This window comes from Neltuma alba, unplaced genomic scaffold (assembly GCF_004799145.2).
Source record: "Neltuma alba isolate B1F8T4 unplaced genomic scaffold, ASM479914v2 tig00012407_pilon, whole genome shotgun sequence".
Taxonomy (NCBI): domain Eukaryota; kingdom Viridiplantae; phylum Streptophyta; class Magnoliopsida; order Fabales; family Fabaceae; genus Neltuma; species Neltuma alba.
Genome location: NW_021636899.1, coordinates 381,663 through 404,445, shown reverse-complemented (window position 1 = coordinate 404,445; position 22,783 = coordinate 381,663). Strand labels below are relative to the sequence as shown.

At 33.3% G+C, this 22,783-nt stretch overlaps 1 protein-coding gene and 2 long non-coding RNA genes across 3 annotated transcripts; 2 read left to right on the top strand and 1 right to left on the bottom strand.

Moving 5' to 3' along the window:
* Positions 1-731: 731 nt before the first annotated feature.
* On the bottom strand, positions 732-1,207 carry LOC114726817 (uncharacterized). The gene is made up of 3 exons (XR_003738529.1): positions 1,124-1,207; positions 939-1,037; positions 732-832 (listed from the first exon to the last, which is right to left on the bottom strand). It is a non-coding gene; the product is annotated as an uncharacterized LOC114726817 (long non-coding RNA).
* Positions 1,208-7,889: 6,682 nt separating this feature from the next.
* On the top strand, positions 7,890-11,100 carry LOC114726814 (F-box protein At1g70590-like). The gene is made up of 4 exons (XM_028913530.1): positions 7,890-8,456; positions 9,010-9,143; positions 9,457-9,639; positions 10,574-11,100. The coding sequence occupies exons 1-4, from the start codon at positions 7,946-7,948 to the stop codon at positions 10,736-10,738; spliced, it is 993 nt and encodes a 330-aa protein (XP_028769363.1). The 5' UTR covers positions 7,890-7,945; the 3' UTR covers positions 10,739-11,100.
* Positions 11,101-11,204: 104 nt separating this feature from the next.
* LOC114726815 (uncharacterized) lies at positions 11,205-11,684 on the top strand. The gene is made up of 2 exons (XR_003738528.1): positions 11,205-11,259; positions 11,340-11,684. It is a non-coding gene; the product is annotated as an uncharacterized LOC114726815 (long non-coding RNA).
* Positions 11,685-22,783: the final 11,099 nt, after the last annotated feature.

Sequence of the window (22,783 nt, the reverse complement as noted above, 5' to 3'; positions counted from 1 at the left end):
GAAAAATACTCGACGGTTATTTTAGATCATATTTGACGGTTAAAAACCGTCAACTATACTGGCGTCATATATTTCAACAGCAAATATTTGACGGTTATTAACCGTCAAATATTTAAATCATACTTGACGGTTACTAGAAAAAAACCGCCAATTATTTTGAGATTATATTTGACGGTTCCAAAAACCATCAAGTATTCTGTAATACTTGATGGTCACTTTTGGAACCGTCAAGTATTACGAAACATACTTGATAGTTATTTTTGAAAAACTGTCAAGTATTATTTAATACTTGACGGTTTTAAAAGTAACCGTCAAGTATGTTAGAATACTTGACGGTTTTAACTAATAACCGTCAAGTATTATTGGTTTTTTTTAAAAAAAAATTCGTTCTCCTTTGCCAGCAACCCCCTGCAATTTTGAAACCGATAACAAAGGCTCATTCAACAGAATCATGCAAGCCAGCATTCAAACCAATTCAGCCATATACATATATCTTAATGAACCGAAAATAATTTACATTATCATATGTATACATGAACCAATGAAAACCAACTGTGATATATTAAAATTCTGGCAAGTACAAAAGGTGAACCAATTCCAAAATTAGCCAATTGTCAAAGTTGTGCAATGCCTAAAACTAACCAACAGCAAAAAATGAACCAAAACCAAAATTATATTGCAACCAAAGCTAGCTGTACGTACATACACTGTCTTAATGTACACTTTCCTATCTATGTTGTGCCCACTGACAGAATAAGGCCATCGCCAACTCCTCAACGATTTCTTCCATCTGAGCAGATGAATACACTGTGCAATATGTGTCGGCAAAGTACTGTATGCAACCACAAATTATGACTTAAGTTAGATAGAAATGTAAAGCTACAGTAAGTACAATAATTCTTAAATATATAAATTGAACCTTAACAAATGCATATTACCTGCGTGGGAATTGTGTTAGCATTGTGCAGAATTATCTCCTTCATAAATTTCATCACGCAATATCCATAATGGGAGCTCTTGTTGGGCTGACGTGGGCACTGTAAAGAATGGAAAAGGAAATAATATTAGTCAATCATATAAATAAACCATATTTAGTAGAATAGTAAATAATGGTAGTGAATACCTTCACTTTCTTCCACGGGAAGGTATCGTCAAATTGGCCGTTTTTTACCGGGGGGCAGGGTAAGGCCTGATTTGTGCGGTATAACCACAAAACCCTGAGAAGACAATAAAATTGAATATATTCTTACTTGTAAGAAAGTCATCATAACTGTAGTGAATTGCGATTATATTCTTCCTCTTGCAAATCAATTGTGCTGTCAATTTAGAGAGAGAGAAGAAATTGGACCGACCAGCTATAGGGAGAATCCAAATTGCATGTATATAATATGATAATATGCATTCGTTTAAGCATTACTTTACTTATGCCAAAAAAAAGGCATTACCTTACAAGGTAGGACGATGAATCAATCATATTAATGTTTTTTTTAAAACGATTCTTATTGTTTTCATCAATATTTTTATTATTTTCATTGTAAGGATATATATAATACTGAATCTATCTGCTCATACATATATACTCTTCTGGTGCTAAATATAAGACTCATTTTATAATAAGTCTTATATTTAGGACTGAATGAGTACATAATCCTGTGTATATTGATTAGTTCATGCTAATCAAGAATTAGCGGTATCATTCAGTATATATTATCCTAATGGACACAACCCTTTCAAATAAAAATGGTCGATTCTAAAACTAAGCCATAATAATAAATTAATATATATACTCGCGTCCTTCATGGAGAGAACAGAGTTAAAGTTAATATATCAATTAATATGCTTATTCTGCCTGTGGAGATTGTTTGGATATTGTTTTTAATTTCCCCCACTTTTACATAAACAAAACTGTTCATAGTTAAACAATTTGTTTGTATATATTCAGAGAATTTCACATCAAATTAAAGCGGATTTAACTCAAAATTAAATTGACCCATAAACTTTGATTGCGCCCACCTGTAACGTTATTGCACCAAACAAAAGCAAAAGTTGAAAGAGACCATTGTGCCAAAATATTGACTATTTGTCTCCTCATGTAAAATATATATATATATATATATATATAAATGTATATAAAGGCAGTAATAATGGAACAAGAGAAGGAAAAAGCCAGATGAATATTACTAGGCTAGCTACGACTAGCTTGTTTGAGCATATTGCTATCACGGATGGATTCAAAAGACACTATTAGTGGAAAGTTGAGAATCAAATCATAACATGGATGAACATCACGTAAATGCGTTATACATAGCCATATTTATAATAAGTGCTCCACTAAATGCATCAGGTTTCTTTTTTCCCTCTTTTCTATGGGTTAATCAAACTGCTCCGTCATTAATTAGACGCATGTGGAGATGCCCGATTCATCTTAGGGTAGATATAATTTTTTAATCCAATTATACTCACCAGTATTAAGTTAGACTCAAATATTGTCATAATTTAGTTTTAGTTATACTAATATATGTAGTTTTTTCAATGCCCTAGCTAGGTGTCATTTATAATAGCACCACATGATCTTACCAAACGTAACATTTTATGTGTTTGTGTGTGATTCTTTTTCCTGGGGGGTGTTTGTTGTGTGCCTGATTTAGGAGGTGTTTAGATGAAAACCAAACTATGGTTTCAAAAATGTTTTTACAGTTTACGAAGTAAATATATAGAGGAGTTTGCCTCGTTTTACGGAAAAATATTTTTAAAAAGTGTTTTCGACAATAGCCAAACACCCCTTTAGTCACAATTCACAACTTGAATCTTTTATTCCTTTACTTATTTAAAAGAATTCAAATTCTTCTCACTCATCCTTGGGAGTACTCAACAGCAACAGCAACATCAACAAGCATTATTATTATACTAAGTGAAGTAGGCTATATAAATTACATAATGTCATTATGCTGTATCTATAATAAATTGCTAACTAAAACGTCTCTTTAATAATTTTATTAAGCGTTATCTTCAATTTTTTTTCCCTATCTCTATCACTTTCTAGAAGACTCCATATCATCTTATTTTTCCTATTCACTAGTGCCTTCAACAACTTTTTTTAATACATATTTAAATCATCTCAAATGATTTTCTATTATTTTCTCTTTAATAAATGCTAAGCAGACTCTTCCTTATACATACTCATTCTGATTATTATATTTCCTCATGAACACACATCTACTATTATCCCCATTTTCTTTTTTCCCCTTTGAACCCTAACATTCAGCATCGTTTGTAGCAATGCTAAGACGACAAAATTTGTCATAGTCATAAATTTTGCTTCCATAGCTCTAATATGTATAATGTTTGTGAAATTCATCTTGTAACTGTTAGAACAACCCAAAGAGGATTCTATGATGGGATAAAGTGGTTATTTAGAAGACGGCTTGCAAGCAATGTTCGATGATGTGATCAAAGTAAAATAATGTCCTTGAATTCAGGTGGCGTATAATAATTTTCAAACATAGTCTCAGATTTGCTTTATAATGTCAAAGCTAAAAATCATAGACTACAAAGGGGGGAGAAAAAAGGAAGAGGGTGCCAAACTTTTTGTAGGCATATTAAGTCAATTGTGATAACAACTTTTTTTTTTTTTCTTTTGAGGGGTCAAATTATGATAAGAGGATTACTAATAAAGCCATTGTGGGGCCATCAGACTAAAGGGGCCTAATGGGCCAGCCCAAAGTGTGGCCAGGTTGGGCTGAAAAGGACACCGACTTGAAATTGTTGGAGTGAATGGGCCCACCAAAAGAGATCGGCCTACATCATTAATAGGTCCACTAGGAATTGACATCTTTTGCTTGGAAAAAAATTGTCTTCTTTTTTTTTTACCAGCAAATTTTTCTGTTGAGGATAAGATTGTCCTTTTGATATGCTTTCTGTCTTTTCAAATCTTTTCAAAGCATAAATAGATCACAATACATTTAATTTTTTAGAATATAAATATAAACTAAATTTGGTTCAGAAATAAAAATATTTTCGTATAATATTTATAAACTGAAAAATATTACAAAAATAATTTTCATATGCAATTTTTTCTTTGCATATTTTATACATGTATGCATGTGTTTTCATGCATTTTATGAAGTTTCAAGCTAAAATGGGCGATCAAGGCCAAAGAAAATAAATAAATGGGGATTATCAATTTATTATGATATCCCAAAAAAAATTACTAAAAAAAGCTAATAACAATTAAATAGTATAAATTTTGTTGTTATTTATATTGTAATTTATCATCAGACTTTTTTAGTAGTTAATAATACATCCTTAGAATTATACAGTGATTCTCCCTAAACTCTTCTTTTTTTTATAATGTGAATTTTCGTGACAAAATATAATATAATAATGCATCTTTTTACAAATTTTGTTAGGAAAAACCCCAAAAAAAAAACTTTTTGAATTTTAAAATTTTAAATCAATCTTATTTATTTCACTTTGATAGCAATTGAATACACTTAAAAGCAAATAAGCAAATGACAACAAATTGTTGTGGTAATTCCTAATTTAGGATTTTAAAATTTAAGAGGTAATTTTTGTGAATTTTTCCATTTTGCTACTCACATATATCTATGTTATATTATTTACTATTTACACACAGTTTTTATTATAAAAATGGAGAGAAAATAGTAGTATTCATCACAAGTTGCATTTTTTTCATAGAATCTGTTTTCCATTTTGCAATTAGATTCGTAATGTAAACTTGCAAAATTTTATATTTAATAGTAAATAATATGATATATGTATAATTATATAAATAAAATATACAAAAAATTTATGAAATTGTATTGATTCATATATTATCAAAAATTTATAACTGAATACTATTCTACCAATCATTGAAGAAGTTACATATGTGTCTGAGTTATTGATAGAAAAGGAATTAGTTTCATGCAACAATAATTAAGAAACTACTACAAACGAATTATTTACTCGAAATTTTATAATGGATATAATTTTTAGATATAAGCCAAGTGACAAGTATTTTTTTTAACCTTTTGGATCAACGTTAGGTATTTTTTTGGCATTTTAAATTTATTAGGGGATGATAAGTACTCACAAATGAAAAAAAGCAGTAAACTAATAAAAAATTATACAATTTTCAGAAATTTCAATTATGCTGCCTCCTGTTTTAAATATAAAATGTAATTTGTAATGCAAAACTAATTCTTATATTTAGGATTGGAGGTGGTATTTAAACTTACAATTTCAATACCAAACTATTCTTCCCATCCTGAATATAGATGTTAATTAGGTAGTTAATTTTAGTTCTAAATATAATATCTTAATATATTTTATCTCTTATATTTATTTTTAAACTAGTTTATTTAATTTATAAATTAATATATAATCTAATGTTAGATAGTGATATTTTAGGGAGATCATATAATATTTATTAGAATTAAATAGTTTATTTAGCGTTTTTTCAATATATCTTATTCAATTACCTCTTTCGTTAAAAACTAAAGAAGCATAATTCTAATTCTGGTTAAAGTGTGTTTACGAAGCTTCAGGGTTATTAAATTTTTAACAGAAATTATTACTTCGGCTCTTGATTAGTTCTTCAATGCAACTCACTTTAAAATGATTGCAAGCATACACGGAAGATTTTTAATATTTTAAAATCTGTTTTTAACCCATAACTAAATTTACTAAATAAATATGTGAGTATTTAATTTAGTTAATAAAGCGAACAAGTTTTTATATGAAAAATTATGTGGGTATCCAAAAGTTTTGTGATTAACGTCTTTATTCCCCTCTAATCGAATCCTAACAAAATATATCTCAATAAATTAGAAATAAAAATATATATAATGATGTATCATCATAAATGTAATCATTTAATTTTGCATTTAAAACATGATATAGAGCAGTAGACACCCATCCATGCATATAGCATGGGAGAAAAGATTCTAGTTTAGATCATATTGCTACAAAATGTACATAATACTCTTCCGATTCTTAATATAGGACCTATTTAACTAATTTGATTATATTAAGAAAGTTAGGTAAGTTAGTTAATTATAAGAAATATGACATATTTTTTTAAAAACCCCATAATCATATTTCTTAATATCTTCCCTCCCTCTTTCACTTGATTATGGTTGAAGGATTATCCATATGGGTAATTTAAGAAAAATTGATAAATATGATAAATATGTTTTATATTTAAGACTAAAATCAATTCAACAATTAGGTTCTATATGAAGGACCGGAAGAGTATTACCTTGTCTACAATATAAGAATTAGTAAAAAAAAATTAAATAATTGACCTGAGAATATTAATAAAATTAATTATTTATTTTTTTGTTAAAAAAATTAATTAGTTATCTGTAATAAATGTGTTTTATTTTTAATTTCTAAACTACTCTCTTTAATAATGTGTATTCGGGTTACACCTTGATTGAGAGCTCTTTTAATATGTACAATTAATAAATATACTTCGAGCAAAAAATTATAAAATTAAAAGGCAAAATAAATTAAAATCTTATAAAATGAATTCTTTTTCTGGTTTCCATATTTAGAAGCAGAGATAGTATTTGGTAAATGACTGTTGGCTCCAATTTTTATGCAAATGAACTAGACTATCTAGATAGAAAAGTTAGTTAATTATTTAATATTATTAAAAGTAACAAATATATATATATATATATATATATAAATGCAACCAATTGCTTAAAAAACATCCATATTCAAGAAAAAAGAGTAGTTGGCAGATAAAATGAATAAAAAAGAGATGATAAAGATGGGTAATTAACTTGGGGGAAAAAATATCAACAAACTCTTAGTTGATATGGCAAGTAGTTTCACCATCTTAAGAAAATAATACAAATTTAAGTATCAAAAATTATATTTATTGAGAGAATTTTAACTTTAAATACTTCTGACTTGATAAGAATTAGTTTCAAATTTAAAATAATTTGATATACCTTAAATTATTAAAAAATTGAGGAAAAAATAAACTAAATATTTCGTTATTGAACACACTCATCAAAAAAATCGTAGCTTATAAGCCATGTATTGAAACCCGGACCAAACCGGTAGGTTCAGACTGGAAATCAATGAACCGGCCTAGTAACCGGTTCAGTTGAGCATTTAAACCGTAAGAGAACTGACTTAGTGTGATCTAGATCAACCAGCGCAAACCTGTAATAACCTAGGTAACTAGCCCGGTTTGGTGGGTTAACCTGTTTGCCTTGTTTTTTTAAAAAATTATTTTGATTATTTTTCTTAAAAGCTGTTGATAATTAAAACTTAGTGATTGAATAACTATAAAAAGAAATATTTTGTTATCATAGATCTATTTTGATATTTTATTAGGATGAATATTTAGTGATTTTAGTAGTATGATATTATAAGAAATTATAAGTATATGATTATTTTATTGAATGATTCAAGATATTAAATTGATATCTAGTTCTTAGTAAAAATTTTAATTATTTTTTATTGTTTTTATATTTCTCATCAGTTTGACCTCGATTTGACTCCAATCTATCCTATTAACTCTTAATTTATTGTCTTGACTAGTTTAATTGCTGGCCTGACCTGATTTTCAATACCTTGTTTATAAGAGGATAGCATAGGGTGACACTTTTTTTTTAATCCAGTCAATTGCGGTTAACTTTTTCTAAAACTTCAAACTATTTATTGATTTTTTTTCTTCTTTTTTGAAAAAAGACTCCAAATTCTTAAATTCCAACTCCGAATCAGATTCTTGCAAATATGCAGATATTAATTGAACACAAATGACAAATTTCCAGCCACCATCCCCACGTCACCGTGAGGCAATCTATATGTGAAACGTAGAGCAAGTAGAACCGCTGAGTGTGAGACTCGAGAGGATCCAAATTACCACCTTCATCTCTGGTTTACTCCGCTGCTACCTACCGCTTCCATTCCATCAACGAAGATGAAGCAGAGAACGCGTCCTTCCATTAAAGACAGTTCCGTCAGAACTCCTCTCAAAGCATCAGCTTCTTCTGCTCGCTCCATTCCCTTCTGCTCGCCGGCGATGGCATCGGAACCCGCGACTTCGTCATCATATGTAGCTGATTTCTCTGCTCTTCCCTACGACATTTTAGCCAAAATTGCAGCCTCCTTTAACCTCCCGAACCTTCAAGCGGCGTCGTTGGTATGTAGGTCTTGGTCGGAGGCGCTTAGGCCGCTGAGGGAGGCGATTTTGCTGTTGAAGCGGGGAAAGCGATTCAAGCATGGCCGGGGAGGTGTTAGTCCTAATACAGGGAAGGCATTGGATTCTTTTATGAGAGCTGTTGCTCGCGGCTCCACATTAGCGATGGTTGATGCGGGGCTGATTTATTGGGAGATGGGCGAGAGATCGAAGGCGATTGCTCTGTATCAGAAAGCTGCGGAACTTGGAGAACCGGCTGGGCAGTGCAATTTGGGAATTTCCTATTTGCAAGGTATTTTCAGAATTTCAGTTTGAGCCATCTAGTTTTGCCAGAAAGAACGAAAATTTTGCGCTATGTAGTTATTGTTTTCGTTAGTGGACTGGTGGCTGTGGCTTTGATTTTTTTTCTTTTCCTTTCCAACATCTGTTCTTTTAACCATCTTTTTCTCTTTTCGAAGACTAGTGCGTAGCAGTCCCTGTCTAATTTCCACTCGCATTCACTTAGTGCGTAACTATATCATTGGCACATTTAAATTTACTATTAGCTGTGTCAAAAAGTGCATTATAAACTAACTTCTAAAACTATCTGTGCTCTTCCATCCGCATATACAATTGCCCCTTTCAATTATAATCAGTGGTTGATTGAGGATTAACAGGAAAGTAATCAACAAAGTCAAGCATATCACAGTATATCTTAAGTTCTCGACCACAGTTTATAAAGGTATATTATATCTGCATTCTGCATATGTAAATCTTTAATGAACGCTTCGCTCATACAAGCCTAAATGACTGAAGTTTTTATGACGATAGAAACTGGGTCATAAGGATATACTGTTTTTCTGCAGCTGATCCTCCTAATAGCAAGGAGGCTTTAAAATGGTTATATAAAGCTTCGTTTCGGGGTAACGCTCGTGCTCAATACCAACTCGCACTTTGCCTGCATCGAGGTCAAGGGATTGATAGCAATATGAAAGAGGCAGTAGGTTTCTATTCTATCCTCTCATTGTTAATTATGATTGAGCCCTTCTATTTTTGTTTTTCATTATTTTTAACTAGATGGGACCAAAGCGGATAATCCATTCGACCTTATTATAATGCCTGAAATTTGCGTATGCTATTTCCTCTTATATTGACTCTTAAGTTGATGGTTAACCTATGTGATGGTATTAGTGATCTTTGGGTGAGAATTAGATCTTTAATGTCCAAAAATCTAATGATACTGGGCATTTTTAGTTCCTATGCGATTATGATTTGTTCTGAACTTCGCTCATTAACAAGTTGCCCTTGAATAGGCTAAATGGTATCTGAAAGCTGCTGAAGGTGGTTTTGTACGTGCTATGTACAACGTCGGCTTATGCTACTCCTTTGGGGAAGGTCTGAATCATAGTCATAAACTAGCAAGAAAATGGATGAAGCTGGCCGCGGACCATGGTCATAGTAAAGCTCAATTTGAGCATGGACTTGCTCTCTTTTCTGTAAGTGTTATCTATGCTTTCTTATTTGAAACATTCTCTGAAGAATAAATGCAATAAGCAAATTGTCTGTGATCTTCTTTCACATATGGGAAAACATGGCTTAAAAACCATGGGCTACTGACTTAAAATACAAACTCACCGTCCTTTTTAGATTGTAAATGAACAGAGTTTTATTTGAACAATTCTGGTTTGGCTAGCACAAAACTTACTTCCATATCAGTTCATTTATTAAATGAGTGAGCTTGAGTGTAACATTAAGCTTGTTGAATTTAAATTTAGCTTTGGGATATGATTCTCAGCTCATTTACCTTAGGAATGGCTTGTTTAAAATTTTAATTATGCGTACTTGTAGGCATAACTATATGCATACATAATAGTATACATTTTCTTAAGTACCAAATAAAAAAAAAAATCGAAAACAATCCCTTGCAATCAATCTTTTGACTGCATGCTGCAAATAAAATGTTGACAGCTGCGGATCCATTCCGTGAAAATTCTTTTGACTTGTTAAATTCATATGGTGCATGTTCATGAGTGAGATTAAGAGTTAAGCCCGTGCTTGATCTCAAATTGAGTTCGTTAATGATGCATGATTATTTTTACACTTCTAAACCTTCTTAAAAATTGATAAAACTTGCACGACAATCTTACTACTTCTAACATTTGTGCTTGTAGTTGTAATTAACAATGAGCATTTCAGTATCACTTGCCTTAATTTTGGGATTGTTGATTGCCTTTCATATGCGATCTATTTATGTACTATATGGCACTAAATGATGGTCTGCAAGCTATTCATAGGCGTATCGTAACGATGGTTGGTGGCTAAAGGATTCAAATTTTGCATCTAATTATATGGCTGAGAATGTTTCAAGCAGGTTACTTCTTTTCAAATTGGAATATGATTGTTTCTAATGGAGGTAATGCTTCTGTACAGGAGGGAGAGATGATGAAAGCTGTAGTGTACTTGGAACTGGCCACTCGTAGGGGCGAACGAGCTGCTGTCCATGTCAAGAATGTAATTCTTCAGCGGCTTTCTGCAACCTCTCGTGATCATGTCATGCATCTTGCTGATAGATGGCGTGCTTTGCCGTCATTTTGACTGTTGATTCACGCCTTGAACCGTTAGTGAATAGAAAATTGCATATCTTAAATGGTTATGCTACATCTAATGAATGGCCCAGTCAATGAAGATAGCATAAACATGGCCAAGGAAAGCAGGAGCTCACTGGGAAGTTTCCTATGCCATTTCCCCCACAAATATAATTGGTTATCTTGTCAATAGGAAAAGGCAAGCTTACTAGTCAGTATCCTCTTAGACAAGTACAAAAGGCGCCACCTCTTTTTTGCTCTAGGTACTAACATTAATCAAATAGACAAGATCACAGACCTTGACATGGGTAACAGGGCTTTCTTGTCCCCCCTCTTTGATTTTTTCTAAATTGTATTGTTTGGGAGCAGAGTAAAAAAAAAAAAAAACAGACACACACACACACACACACATCAACAGCAAGGCTACAGCACTTTCTTTGAATGAGTACCTCATTCCCTAGTTCAATATTGGAAATCTGATATGTTTGGAAGAAGTGGAGCTAATATTTTTAGGAAGAATGAAAACTACAGGTGAAAGTCAAATTATTTTGGGGACATCATATGGGAGAGTATTTAAACTACATCTCTTAATTAACTCAGTGAAAGTGCAGGTTGAAACCAGCATATATGCCGACAGAATTCGAATTCACATAACGCTCCTAAAAATGCCAGCAGCTAATATTAATACAGCATAAGCAAGATTTTCAAAATTCCTTTTGTTTATTGGCAATAGTGTCATGAGGCATCCATGGCGAATGGTTGACTTATAGTTCATAGCCTGGTGATTTTGCATGGGACATCAAGAGGCCGTTTGGTTGGATTCCATGAGAGAGAATTACATGTAATCCTTATGTCACGCCCTGATTTATATGTTTGGTTGGGCTTATATAATATAAAAAGAATTACATTTTGTAATACTAATTATATCAAGTGAAGTCGTCATTTCTGCTTGGTCATCTCTGTTGCTGCTGTTATCATCTCCATCAGCAACTTTTTTGTTGCTGCTGCTATTATTTCCATTGCTAGACTAATATTTCAGTCATTAACACTGCTATATTTCTTTTACATTGAAGGTCACTTTTTTTTATTTATGAAAATTCCAGTTTTTGGAGGCTTTGTGTTTTTTAGCTTTCATGAAAGTTCTGGTGTATTATTGGCAATCGCAGACACTGCTACATATTACTACTAAACTATAGTTGAATGGTTGATGCATACTTGGTGATATATATATATATATATATATATATATATATATATATATAAGTTGCAAGGGAGAATCTGATAATGGCAAAGCATACATAGATATTATTATATTTGTTTGTGTATTATATACTCTAGGTTTTTTGGCTTGAACTTGTTAATATATATGTGGATAGCGTTATTATATATATTTGGAGAAAAAGTAGACAACTTTAAATCATTATATATATTCATATATGTAAATAAGAGTAATTTTATGAGAAAATTGTAAAAAAAGACCTTGGAATTGCAAAAACGAAGATAGGGATCCTTGACAACTTCATTTTAGGTTTTGATAAGAATAATAGGCCCTGAAGTTGTCAAAACCCAAAGTGAAGTTGTTAAGGGTTCCTATCTACGTTTTTGTAATTCCAAGGTCTTTTTTTGTAATTTCTCCTAATTTTATCTTTTGATACATTATTCTTATCTATTTTAATGTCCTGTATAATCCAACCAAATGTTTTTGGGCCCGTTTTGTTCCATTGCACATGCATTAGGGCTGCACATGAAACCCGGTAAACCCGGTCTCACCCGATCCAATTTTTAAAGCAGTCCAAAAAACCCGGTGAAATTCGGGCCAGATCGGGTCTGACCCGAAGACCGGGTAGGACCGGGTTACGGGTAGGCATGTTGGACTAATAACCCGGTCCTGCCCGATAATTTTTGTGAGATATTAAAAAAAAAAAGCTACATGGGCCCATATTGAAGTCCTTTCTTTTTTTCCTAACAAGTCCATTTCTGTTTTAGTGATTTAGGCCCATGTTGGTTTTTTTTTTCCAGATCCAATCTGATGCCCACTTGCGAGTTGCAACACCACCTAATGCCCAATGCCCCAATCCATCAAAGATTAGAATCAGACCATCACTGATTCACTTTCACTTCATCAGGCATCGAGTTCATCCCCAAATCCCCTCTCCCTCCAAACCTAGCGCTAGCGGCAGCGTCAGCATCTCACATTCTCATTTCTCACTGATTAGCGAAGACAGCGAAGAGGCGACCTCAGACCTGCTTCTCCCCCATCCCCTTTTATGATTTGTGCAGTGCCGGCGACCCCATTCCCTAGTAGTTGCAACCAAGCTTGCCTCCTAGTCCTTCGATTTGTGCTTGCTGCTGTAGCTCACTATTTGCTCGCCAGTTGCCGGATCGCCGCTGCTCTCCAGCTCCGTCACCATTAGTACAGATCCAGGTAAGGTCGAGCCTCTTTTGAGTGTTGTTAACTTGTTACTTATTCTATTGTCAGATTTGGCTTGGGCGCTTGGCTATTCTCACGCGTTAAAAATATTATTGCTACCCATTTTGTGGATATTGTGTGTTTATTTTGTTTTATTTACCAACAAAGCAAACATGTGATCCTCAGTCAAATACTAGGTCCAGATTTAAATTGCTTTTGTTTGGGTGGGGTTGGATGGGGGAGAAGGTTAAGATAAATGAGAGAATATTTTTTATCCAATACCTCTTCGGAAAATGGGTTGACAGTAGTGAAAGGATCTTAATATACATAATTGAGGCAAGGAGAACCAACGCAATTTGTGTTCTTGGGGTGCCTACATTTCAGTTGATTGCAGTAGTAAATACGTACGTTATGAATGTCAAAATTTGTCTACTTAATTGCTGAACTAACTTGTCCGATTTATGTCTTTTTTTATCTGGTTATTGTGAACAATTATATAGGCTTGACATAGTTAATTATTGTTCCTAAAGTTGAAATAATTTGTCTACTTCATTATTGTCATTGTATTCTTATTTCTTGTTCAATTTATTACAGATATATTATCCATTTATCGCTTTGAAATGGAGGAGCAAGATTCTATGTCAAGCAAGGATTGAGTTCATAGTTCGCTGCCATATGTTGTGTCACTGATTATCATTCCATGTTTTGATATTTGCTGTTGTGTGATGGACCTGTAATATTTGATATTGGCATGTATTTTGGTTTTATTATTAGCTATGACATTTGATTAGCCTGTGGCCTTTGAATCAGCAAACTTTGAGACTGATTATATTCTCATTTGATATTTGCTTTGGTGTAATGGAGTAATGAACTTTTCTTCTACGCTGCGGTTTTGCCTGTTTAAACTTGCATTTTGCTGAAAAGTGTAGCACGCACAAACCAGCAAGCTACAAGCTTTCAAGGCTGTGTAATGGAGTTGTTTGTTATTATATTATGGACTTCGATGGTTGCTTACTTGCTTTACATTTTTATTTTTTTATTGTATTGTTTGCAGTTTATACTTGATTTTAATTTGTAGATTGTTTTAAAGTTATTTTTATTTGGAATTTGGTATTCTCATGATGTTATTCTGTTTAGGACAAATAGATAGGAATTTTTTATGTAACATATTGGAAATTATTGATTAGGAATTTAAAAAAAAAAGGACAAGGGATATGGACTTGGATTGGACCTACTGGACCAGTAACCCGGTCCAGTCTGGTCCAGTCCGCCCAACCCGAGGAACAACGGGTTCCTTATCGGGCAGGACCGGTCTTCGGGTTGGGGTGACCAGCCCGAAGACCAAAATGGACCAGACTACGGGCTAATGTCCTGTCCGGCCCGGTCTGGTCCATGTTCAGCCCTAACATGCATAAGGAATGCATTGCATTGTAATGCAATATATAATGCATGTTGATCACCGTGTTTTTGTTTGGTATCGTATCAAAGGGATGGGAAATAAAATTAATTTTTCAGTTAACTTAAATGTAAATATATGTGAAATGACCAAAATGCCACTAAAGGAAACTTTTCCCTTCTCCATTTAGTACGCCTTGATCTCCACCAATCACCATAATTGCAGATTTCAAGAGACCAACCATTTAACTATTCCTGTAAACCTTCAGGAGTTCCTCTGCCTATGCCATTAGCATCATCTATAACCAGTTTGTCATTTGACCCACGACAGTTGCGTTTTTCACTTGGGATTAAATCCATTGAGCGCTTGATCCAATCAAATAATAATCCAAAGAAAATATGCTGAGTCAAATTTAAAACCACAAACCTAGATCATTGAGTGAATGAGTGAATCCACGAAATCAAACCATGATTTAAAGCTAGACGAACAAGATGATGGGAAACCCACAATGAAGTAGTAGGGAAGAATACTCCAGTATATAGATTTCGATAAGCAATAAATAGCACGTCTACTCAACATAGAAGACCACTGATGAAGATGAAGGGGGAGGTAAGGAAGGAAGATGTGTGGCCGATAATGATGGTTGATAATACTTGTTGAGAGTAAATGTTGTCTTTTCATCTAGGTTATTAAGGGTAAAATTATCATTTTATAAAGGATTACATACATGCAATAAGTATTCATAGGGATCCTCCTATGAATAGATATTACCAAAAAATGTGCAATCTTCTTTACTAATGCAATCTTGATTACCATCAATAAAACCAACCAAACAAGTTATTTATGGTAATGTAATAAAGATTACCATTACACATTTACAATGAGACTAAACCAAAGGCCTTTTATGCTTATGTATCATCTTTTTAATGGTATACTAAGCAAACTCAAGTAATCATTATTACATTACCAAGAATTCAATCGACCAACAAAAAATAGAAGGGAACGGCAGACCAGAGGCATTGTTTTATGTGAAAATTTCATTTAAGGACCTCTATAGCCAATTAATATCAGTCAATCTCTAAAACATTTAAAAACTTCAGTCAACCAATTGGACCAAAATGAAATTAAAATTTAAAAGTAAAATTACAATATTACCCCTTCTTTTTATTTTTTTTAAAAATAAATATTAATGGTCATCGGAGGTCCAGGATGCTCAGGTAGTTGGCACCTCCGATGGTAGAAGGATTTCTTTTTTAAAGAAGGTGGCCGAGAAGGGTTTGAACCCATGACCCCTCAGCATACCAAAAATAATGTGACCATCAAGGCAACCAAGTCATTTAATTATATGGTGCAAAGAAAAACATATGTAACAAAACAAATGCAAGCGTCCAGGTATAAATAAACAAGTGAAATTCAGTAATTCACAACAAAAATTTGACAATTTACAAGTAACATAATGAAATTCACAACCTTAAATACAAGTGTTTACGTGTGAATAAGTAAGTAAAATTCGATGATTTACAACAAAAATTCATGAATTTATAAACTAAATTCAGCGATTCACAAGAAATATAAGAAAATTCACAACCCCAAATACAATTGTTTAAATGTGAATGAGCAAGTAAAATTTAATAATTTACAACTCAACTTCAGGGATTCAAAGAAAACATGAACATTACAAGACTTATAAAAGAATTCACAACCTCAAAAGTTTTACTAATAAGGGTGTCGGCACATCTATTCAGGGAGGTTTTCCTGCTTCCGGTGACATTAAATAAAGATGGGCATCTTCTTAATTTTTCTAATTAAGGCTCGGTCGAATGAAAAAGAGTATGCAACGTTGTATTAGAATTAATTACATATTCCCTGTATTTAATTTTTGTTTCTTCATAATGCTAATGATCTCAAGTTGGCTCTTTTAACCATTTTGAGTTCATCAATACATTATGATGTAATTATATTATAATTTTTCATAATGAATAAGATATTAAAATATGGTTTGCAATATAAATAAATGTTACGTGGACGACATATTGTCAATAATACAATTCTCCGTGTACAGTTTTCATTTCTTCTGGCTCAACACACACACACACTCACATCGAAGCCTTTGATAATTAACTCATAACTTTTATATATTTAACAGATCATAATGAATAAATTCACAAGTTAAAAAGAAATAAATCTAGATATTTGAATCACAATTTAAATTAATGTACAATGCGTTTAAAAAGTATAATGGAATTCACAACCTAAATACAGCTTCCCTGAATATAAGCTCTGGTGCCTTAATTAGCAAAATTTTTGAAGTTGTGAATTCTCTTATAAGTTTTGTAATATTTATGTTTCCTATGAATCTCTGAATTTGCGTTGTAAATCGTTAAATTTCACTTATTTATTCACACTCAAACACTTACATTTGGGGTTACGAATTCTCTTATATTTCTTGTGAATCTCCGAATTTGAGTTATAAATATATAACTTTTTGTTATAAATCTTTGAATTTCACTTGCTCATTCATATATAAACACTTGTATTTAGGGTTGTGAATTTCACTATGTTACGTGTAAATCGTTAAATTTTTGTTGTAAATTGCTGAATTTCACTTACAAATTGTTGAATGTCACTTGTTCATTTACACTTGGATACTTACATTTGTTTTGTTATATATATTTTTCTTTGCATCATATGACTAAATGATTTGGTTGGCTTAATGGTCACATTACTTTTGATATGCCAAAGGATTATAGGGTCAAACCCGTCTAGCCACCTTATTTTAAAAAAGAAAAATCCTCCTGCCACATGAGTCCAATGGCCGGCCACCAGAGCTCCAACCTCTGGTGCCTGCCACCTGAGCACTGTTGGCCAAAGTTTCGGCAACCATTAATATATTTTTTTAATGAAAAAAGAGGGGTAGTATTGTAATTTTATCCTTAAATTTTAATGTTATTTTGGTCTGATGGGGTTCACTAAAATTTTCAAATGTTTTGGGGGTTGACTGACATTAATTGGCTATAGTGGTATTTAAATGAAATTTTTCCTTGTTTTATCAAACGAAAAGGCCATGCTTTGATAATTGAGACAAGTACTGAGTAGAACTGAAAATAGACCAGGTTTCACCTTTGACAGACTAGGCCTGTGTTGAAACCTTTTGGCTTAAGCCTAGCCTGTCGCCTATGATAGGCCTTGTATTCAGCCTAAACCTAGTCAGTGCAAAAGTCAAGCATGGCTTGGCCTGAAGTCTATTAAGAAGCCTGCATTATAGTTTTTTTAAAAAAAAAATTAAATATACTTAAATCAATCCAAAATTATGATAATTCAATGTCAGTTATCTGAAATACAAACATAAAAATTATCTAAAATATTTAAGTGAAAAATATTTAATATTCAAATGGTAGTATATTAGTTTGTTGTTCATGTTTCAAATTACAGTAATAAACTAACTTTAAAATGGTTCCTTTTAGGAGATGTAGTTAAAAAAAGCTATAATGCAAGGGATAAACAGAACCTAAATTCATAGAGGGGTTATTTTCTATTGTCAATTGTTGGTCACGTGCAACAGGAAAAGTATCTGAGAAGGGACAGGTGAAAACTGAGTAGTTTTATATATATAAACAAAAGTTCAAAACAAATAACATGAAATCATCATTAGCTAGGCAAGATTTGAATGAACAGAAGAATAAGAAAAACAGTAAATATGTTTATCAAAGGAACTAGTGAACTACTCTACTTTTGTTGCTGCGGATGCCTCTACAACAATAACATGCATATTATAGAAGCCATCATTCAAGGTATATAGAAGAGTAATCAAATGGTCTTATTTAGGATAAAAATATGGTATAAGGCATATTACAGTGTCAATCAAAATATGATTTTATTCTAAAAATATTGATTACTAATTTACAACTATAACTTTTAAAAACAATATAACAAGCCCAAGTCACCTAACCGGCTTAATAGGTTGGTCAAAAAGTCTAAGCCTGTCCTATTAAAAGAAACAGGCCTTTAAAAAAGCCTAGGCCTACTCTTGTTTGGAAATAGGTCAGGCTAGCCATGCCGACTATAGATTAAGCCACATGTCCTTGAGGCCACCTAGCTTATTTTCACTTCTAGTACAAACTATAATAAGGTTTATTTTTTATTCTTTTATTTTTACAGATGTCTTTTTACCAAAACCTTAATGTATCAGAAATTTTATTAAAAAATTAGGGAAAACAAACTACTTTTGTAAACAGAAACCATCATTGATGAATAACATCGAGGTAAAAGAGATCTTATGGAAGCATGAGCATAGTTTTTGCATGTGAATGTAAAATGCAAAGAGATGTTTTCAAATGGGTGGAGCAAGTATTATGGGGGAGAGATGAAAAGTTGAAATTGTTGTTGGCTTGCACGAGTTCTTTTTTTTTTTTGAATGATAAAAAACTAGATACAACTTAGAACAAACAAAAAACAAAAGACAACACTAACAACCTAAACTCCTTTATCACCCTTCGCCTCTCAATAAGGAGGAGGAGGTTGATCAAGGATCAAAAGGAGCTATCAAGACTATGTGAGAGTTTAGCTAAGTAGTCAGATAAGTGGTTTTCATCCCTATACATATGATAAATATTAACCTTCCAATCTTTGTTAAAAATTAATCTAGCATCATCAATAATATCCCTGAAAGGGTATATTCCATCACAACCTCTGGTGATTAGGTTGAAAGCCTCCAAGCTGTCAAAGTAAAGTGAGACTTCCTTGAAATTCCTACTCCAACACATGTTAAGGCCGTGAATGATCCCAATCATCTCTGTAATTATAGGGGGCATATTCGTGATTTTATAGCTGAAACCAACGATTCAATTATTTGCGTCGTCCTGCATCCTTCCACCGCAACCACTTCTTCCATCTTGTAAAACAAAACCATCCACTACCAATTTCACAGTTCCATCTGCATGACCATTGCGTTTTCCCTCATTTGTTTCGTAGAAATTGTAAAACTCGCAGGGTTTTAATAGATCTTGATCTAGACACGCTCTAAAAAAGCTAGAAAACCTATTGCGAGGATCATCTATGCTAGGTGTACTAAAAAGGCTATTGCATCTAGCCACACATATGTCCCAACAAATGTAACCAAAAAGGGTAGCCCAAGGGGTCTTCTTAGTCTGGTCATTCCCTATTTTATTGGTGAGATTCCAAGTAACCCACTCCGCATCGTGTTTGGACACAAAAGCATTCCACATCGAGGCCTTGATTACTGATTCTATATGTCATTAGCATTGACACACTCACGAAGGTGCATAGAAGTTTCTCCCTGGTTGCATCCAAAAGGGCAACTTGCCTCTTGATGAACTCCCCTATCCACTCTTAGTTGTGCTGTGTGGATCCTATCATGGCAAAATAGCCACATAAGAGGTTTAATCTTTCTCTGGATTCTCCATCTCCAAAGATGTTTCCTTCGTTCTCTATTGGTTGGCTGATACCTATAGAATTGAAAGAGTATGCATATTTAATAGTAAAGATACTGTTAGTGGACGATTTTCATAAGAATTTATCCTCTCTTCTTTCTTAACGAGGTGGGTGTGCACAATTGATCCACAATATGAGGATGGAACCATAGAAGAAGTTTCTCTGTCCCAATCCCCCCCATTCGCCACATAATCAATCACATGCTCCTCTCTATCAATCATCGTTTCAAGACCAGGGATGAGATTAATTAAAAGAGTGTTGATTCCAAACCAATTGTCAAACTAAAAGGAGGTAGAAAGTCCATTGCCTATTTTCCTCCTACTCCATTCTTGAACTTTTGCCATACTTTACAAATTCCCCATTAGAGCTGGTAATACGGGCTGGGCCCGCGGGCCCAGCCAGCTAGCTCGCCAAAAATGGCGGGCTCTTGCCAACCCGCCAAGGTGCGGGCTACTCCAGCCCGCTCCGCAGGGGACTAGCTCGCTTTTTTATTTTTAAAATTTTTATTTTTATATAATTTCTAATATATTATACAACATAATTGGAGGATTTTAACCTCCAAATTTCATATTTACATCTTCTCATCTATGTAATTGCATATGTAATACATACATAAAACATCTACTTAATTAATTTGGATAAGAAAAATAGTCAAATTAATTATTTAGAAAAAAATATGTGTTAATTTTTCTAAAATATCTTCTCAAATTATAAATTAATCTTCACATTATTTTATTATAACTCATTACTCAAGTTTAAAACTCCAAGTCCAATTTTAACATTACAAACTAAGCTCAAACTTATACAAATAATAATATTTAAAAAAAAAAGTTAGGCGGGCCGGCGGGCTTGGCGGGCTCGGGGCTGGCCCGTATCCGCACCGCCAGCCCGTATTCCCAACTCTAATTCCCCTCCAAGTAAAAAAAGAGTAGCAATATTTCTCCACTTCGGGCATAGTGGAACTACCACACTTACACTTTGATCTTAGGACATTGACCCATAGTGCCTCCTTCTGAGTGAGTAGATTCCAACAAAGCTTCATCATATAGGCTTCATTCTTTTCCCGCAAATTCTTTATGCCCAAACCTCTTTTTTTATCTTGAAGGATTTGATCCCAAGATATAAGGTGCATTTTTCTTCCGTCTTCATTTTCTCCCCATAAGAAGCTTCTACTTTTCTGTTCCAATTGTCCCAAGGGCTTTTTAGGGAGCAATCTAATCTGCATGTAGTAAGAGAGAAGAGCAGATAGGACTGCTCTAACAAGAACTATTCTTCCTGCAAAATTAAGACAAATAAGTTTCCATCCTGAGAGTCTTCTTTGTGTCTTCTCCAAAAGGGAAGCAAAATTGACATAGGACGTCCTTCCATAGATCAAGCGGATTCCCAAATATTTGCCCAAGTCACCTATAAGTCCTACTCTCTTTTTTTTTGGCTTAGATCTATAGCTTTGGAGGAGTGCACATTCCTAGAAAAGCACATTTTGGTCTTTGCCCTGTTTATTTTCTAACCAGATAGAGCATAAAAGGAATTCATGCCATCCATCGTAGCTTCAATCTGAAAACTAGTAGCTTCACTAAAGAGGAAACGATCATCTGCAAAAAATAGGTACGAAATATTAGGACTTTCAAAATTTAGTTTAATCGAAGCCCAATAACCATCTTCAATAGCATTCAATATAATATAATTCAGTCTCTCCATACATAATATGAAGATATAAGGAGATATTGGGTCCCTTGGCATATGCCTCTTGTTAGAGTAAAACTTAACGTTTCCTCACCATTCCGCAAGATTTTAAAGGAGGAGCTAGTAATACAAGTCATTATGACATCAGAAAGCTTGCCACCCACACCAACAGTATTGAGGGTATCTCTAATGATGTTGTCGCTGTTTTGTCTTCCAGCAATACTGCATTGATAATGTCCCACCACTATCATATTTTTAAACTCAGTTCTTGTTCAACAATAATCTTATTTTTATCATTATCCTGAGCAAGCGCAGCAGCGAGTTCATTGGTAGCTTCTTAGAATCGAATAAGGAAGCAGGTAGTCAATCGGCTTCTCCTCCTCCTCTTCGTCCTTCTCTATGTCGATCTCCATCAAACCCATTCCGGTGAGACTATACGACTATCTTCTCGATACTTTGTCTGATTTCAGTGAGCAATTTCAAGCAGTAATCTTTGAAGAGGACGAGCCAAGCGAGTCTAGGCTGAGTCAGAGCGAGATTTAATCTGAGTCACCGGAGAATACGTTTCTGTGAATCTTTGTAGGGGATATAAGAATGGGAATTGGATTTTGTCTTGCTCGGGTGAGCGCTTGCGAAATGCCGAATAATTCCATTCCATTGCATATTTCCACAAACATCTGTCATCTGTTCTCCATTGAATTACCAAAATGTCCTTCTTCCCGTGTGTTTTCGAGATCAAAACATTTCCTTTTGATTTCCCAAAAAAAAAAAAACTATTCATTGTCACAATTTTATACAATATTTTAATATTTTTATCAAAATCATTAATAAATACTGAGATTGAAAAAGCTCATAGAATTAAATAAGAATCAAAAGGAAGATCATGGATTTCAAAAAATAAAAAAATGATGAATTTAGATGAAATTTATTGACCTAAGAAATGGAAAATATTCCCCTCCAATAAAAAGCAAATGGAGAATGTTGAACTCAATTCTCTTGCTCTTTTCTCTGTTTTTTTAATTTCTCTCAAATTTTTCTTCTGCAATTGTATTTTTCGGTCCAACGAATTGGGTCTCATATTGAAAACGTTTACTCATAACCAGGCAAAGCATGTG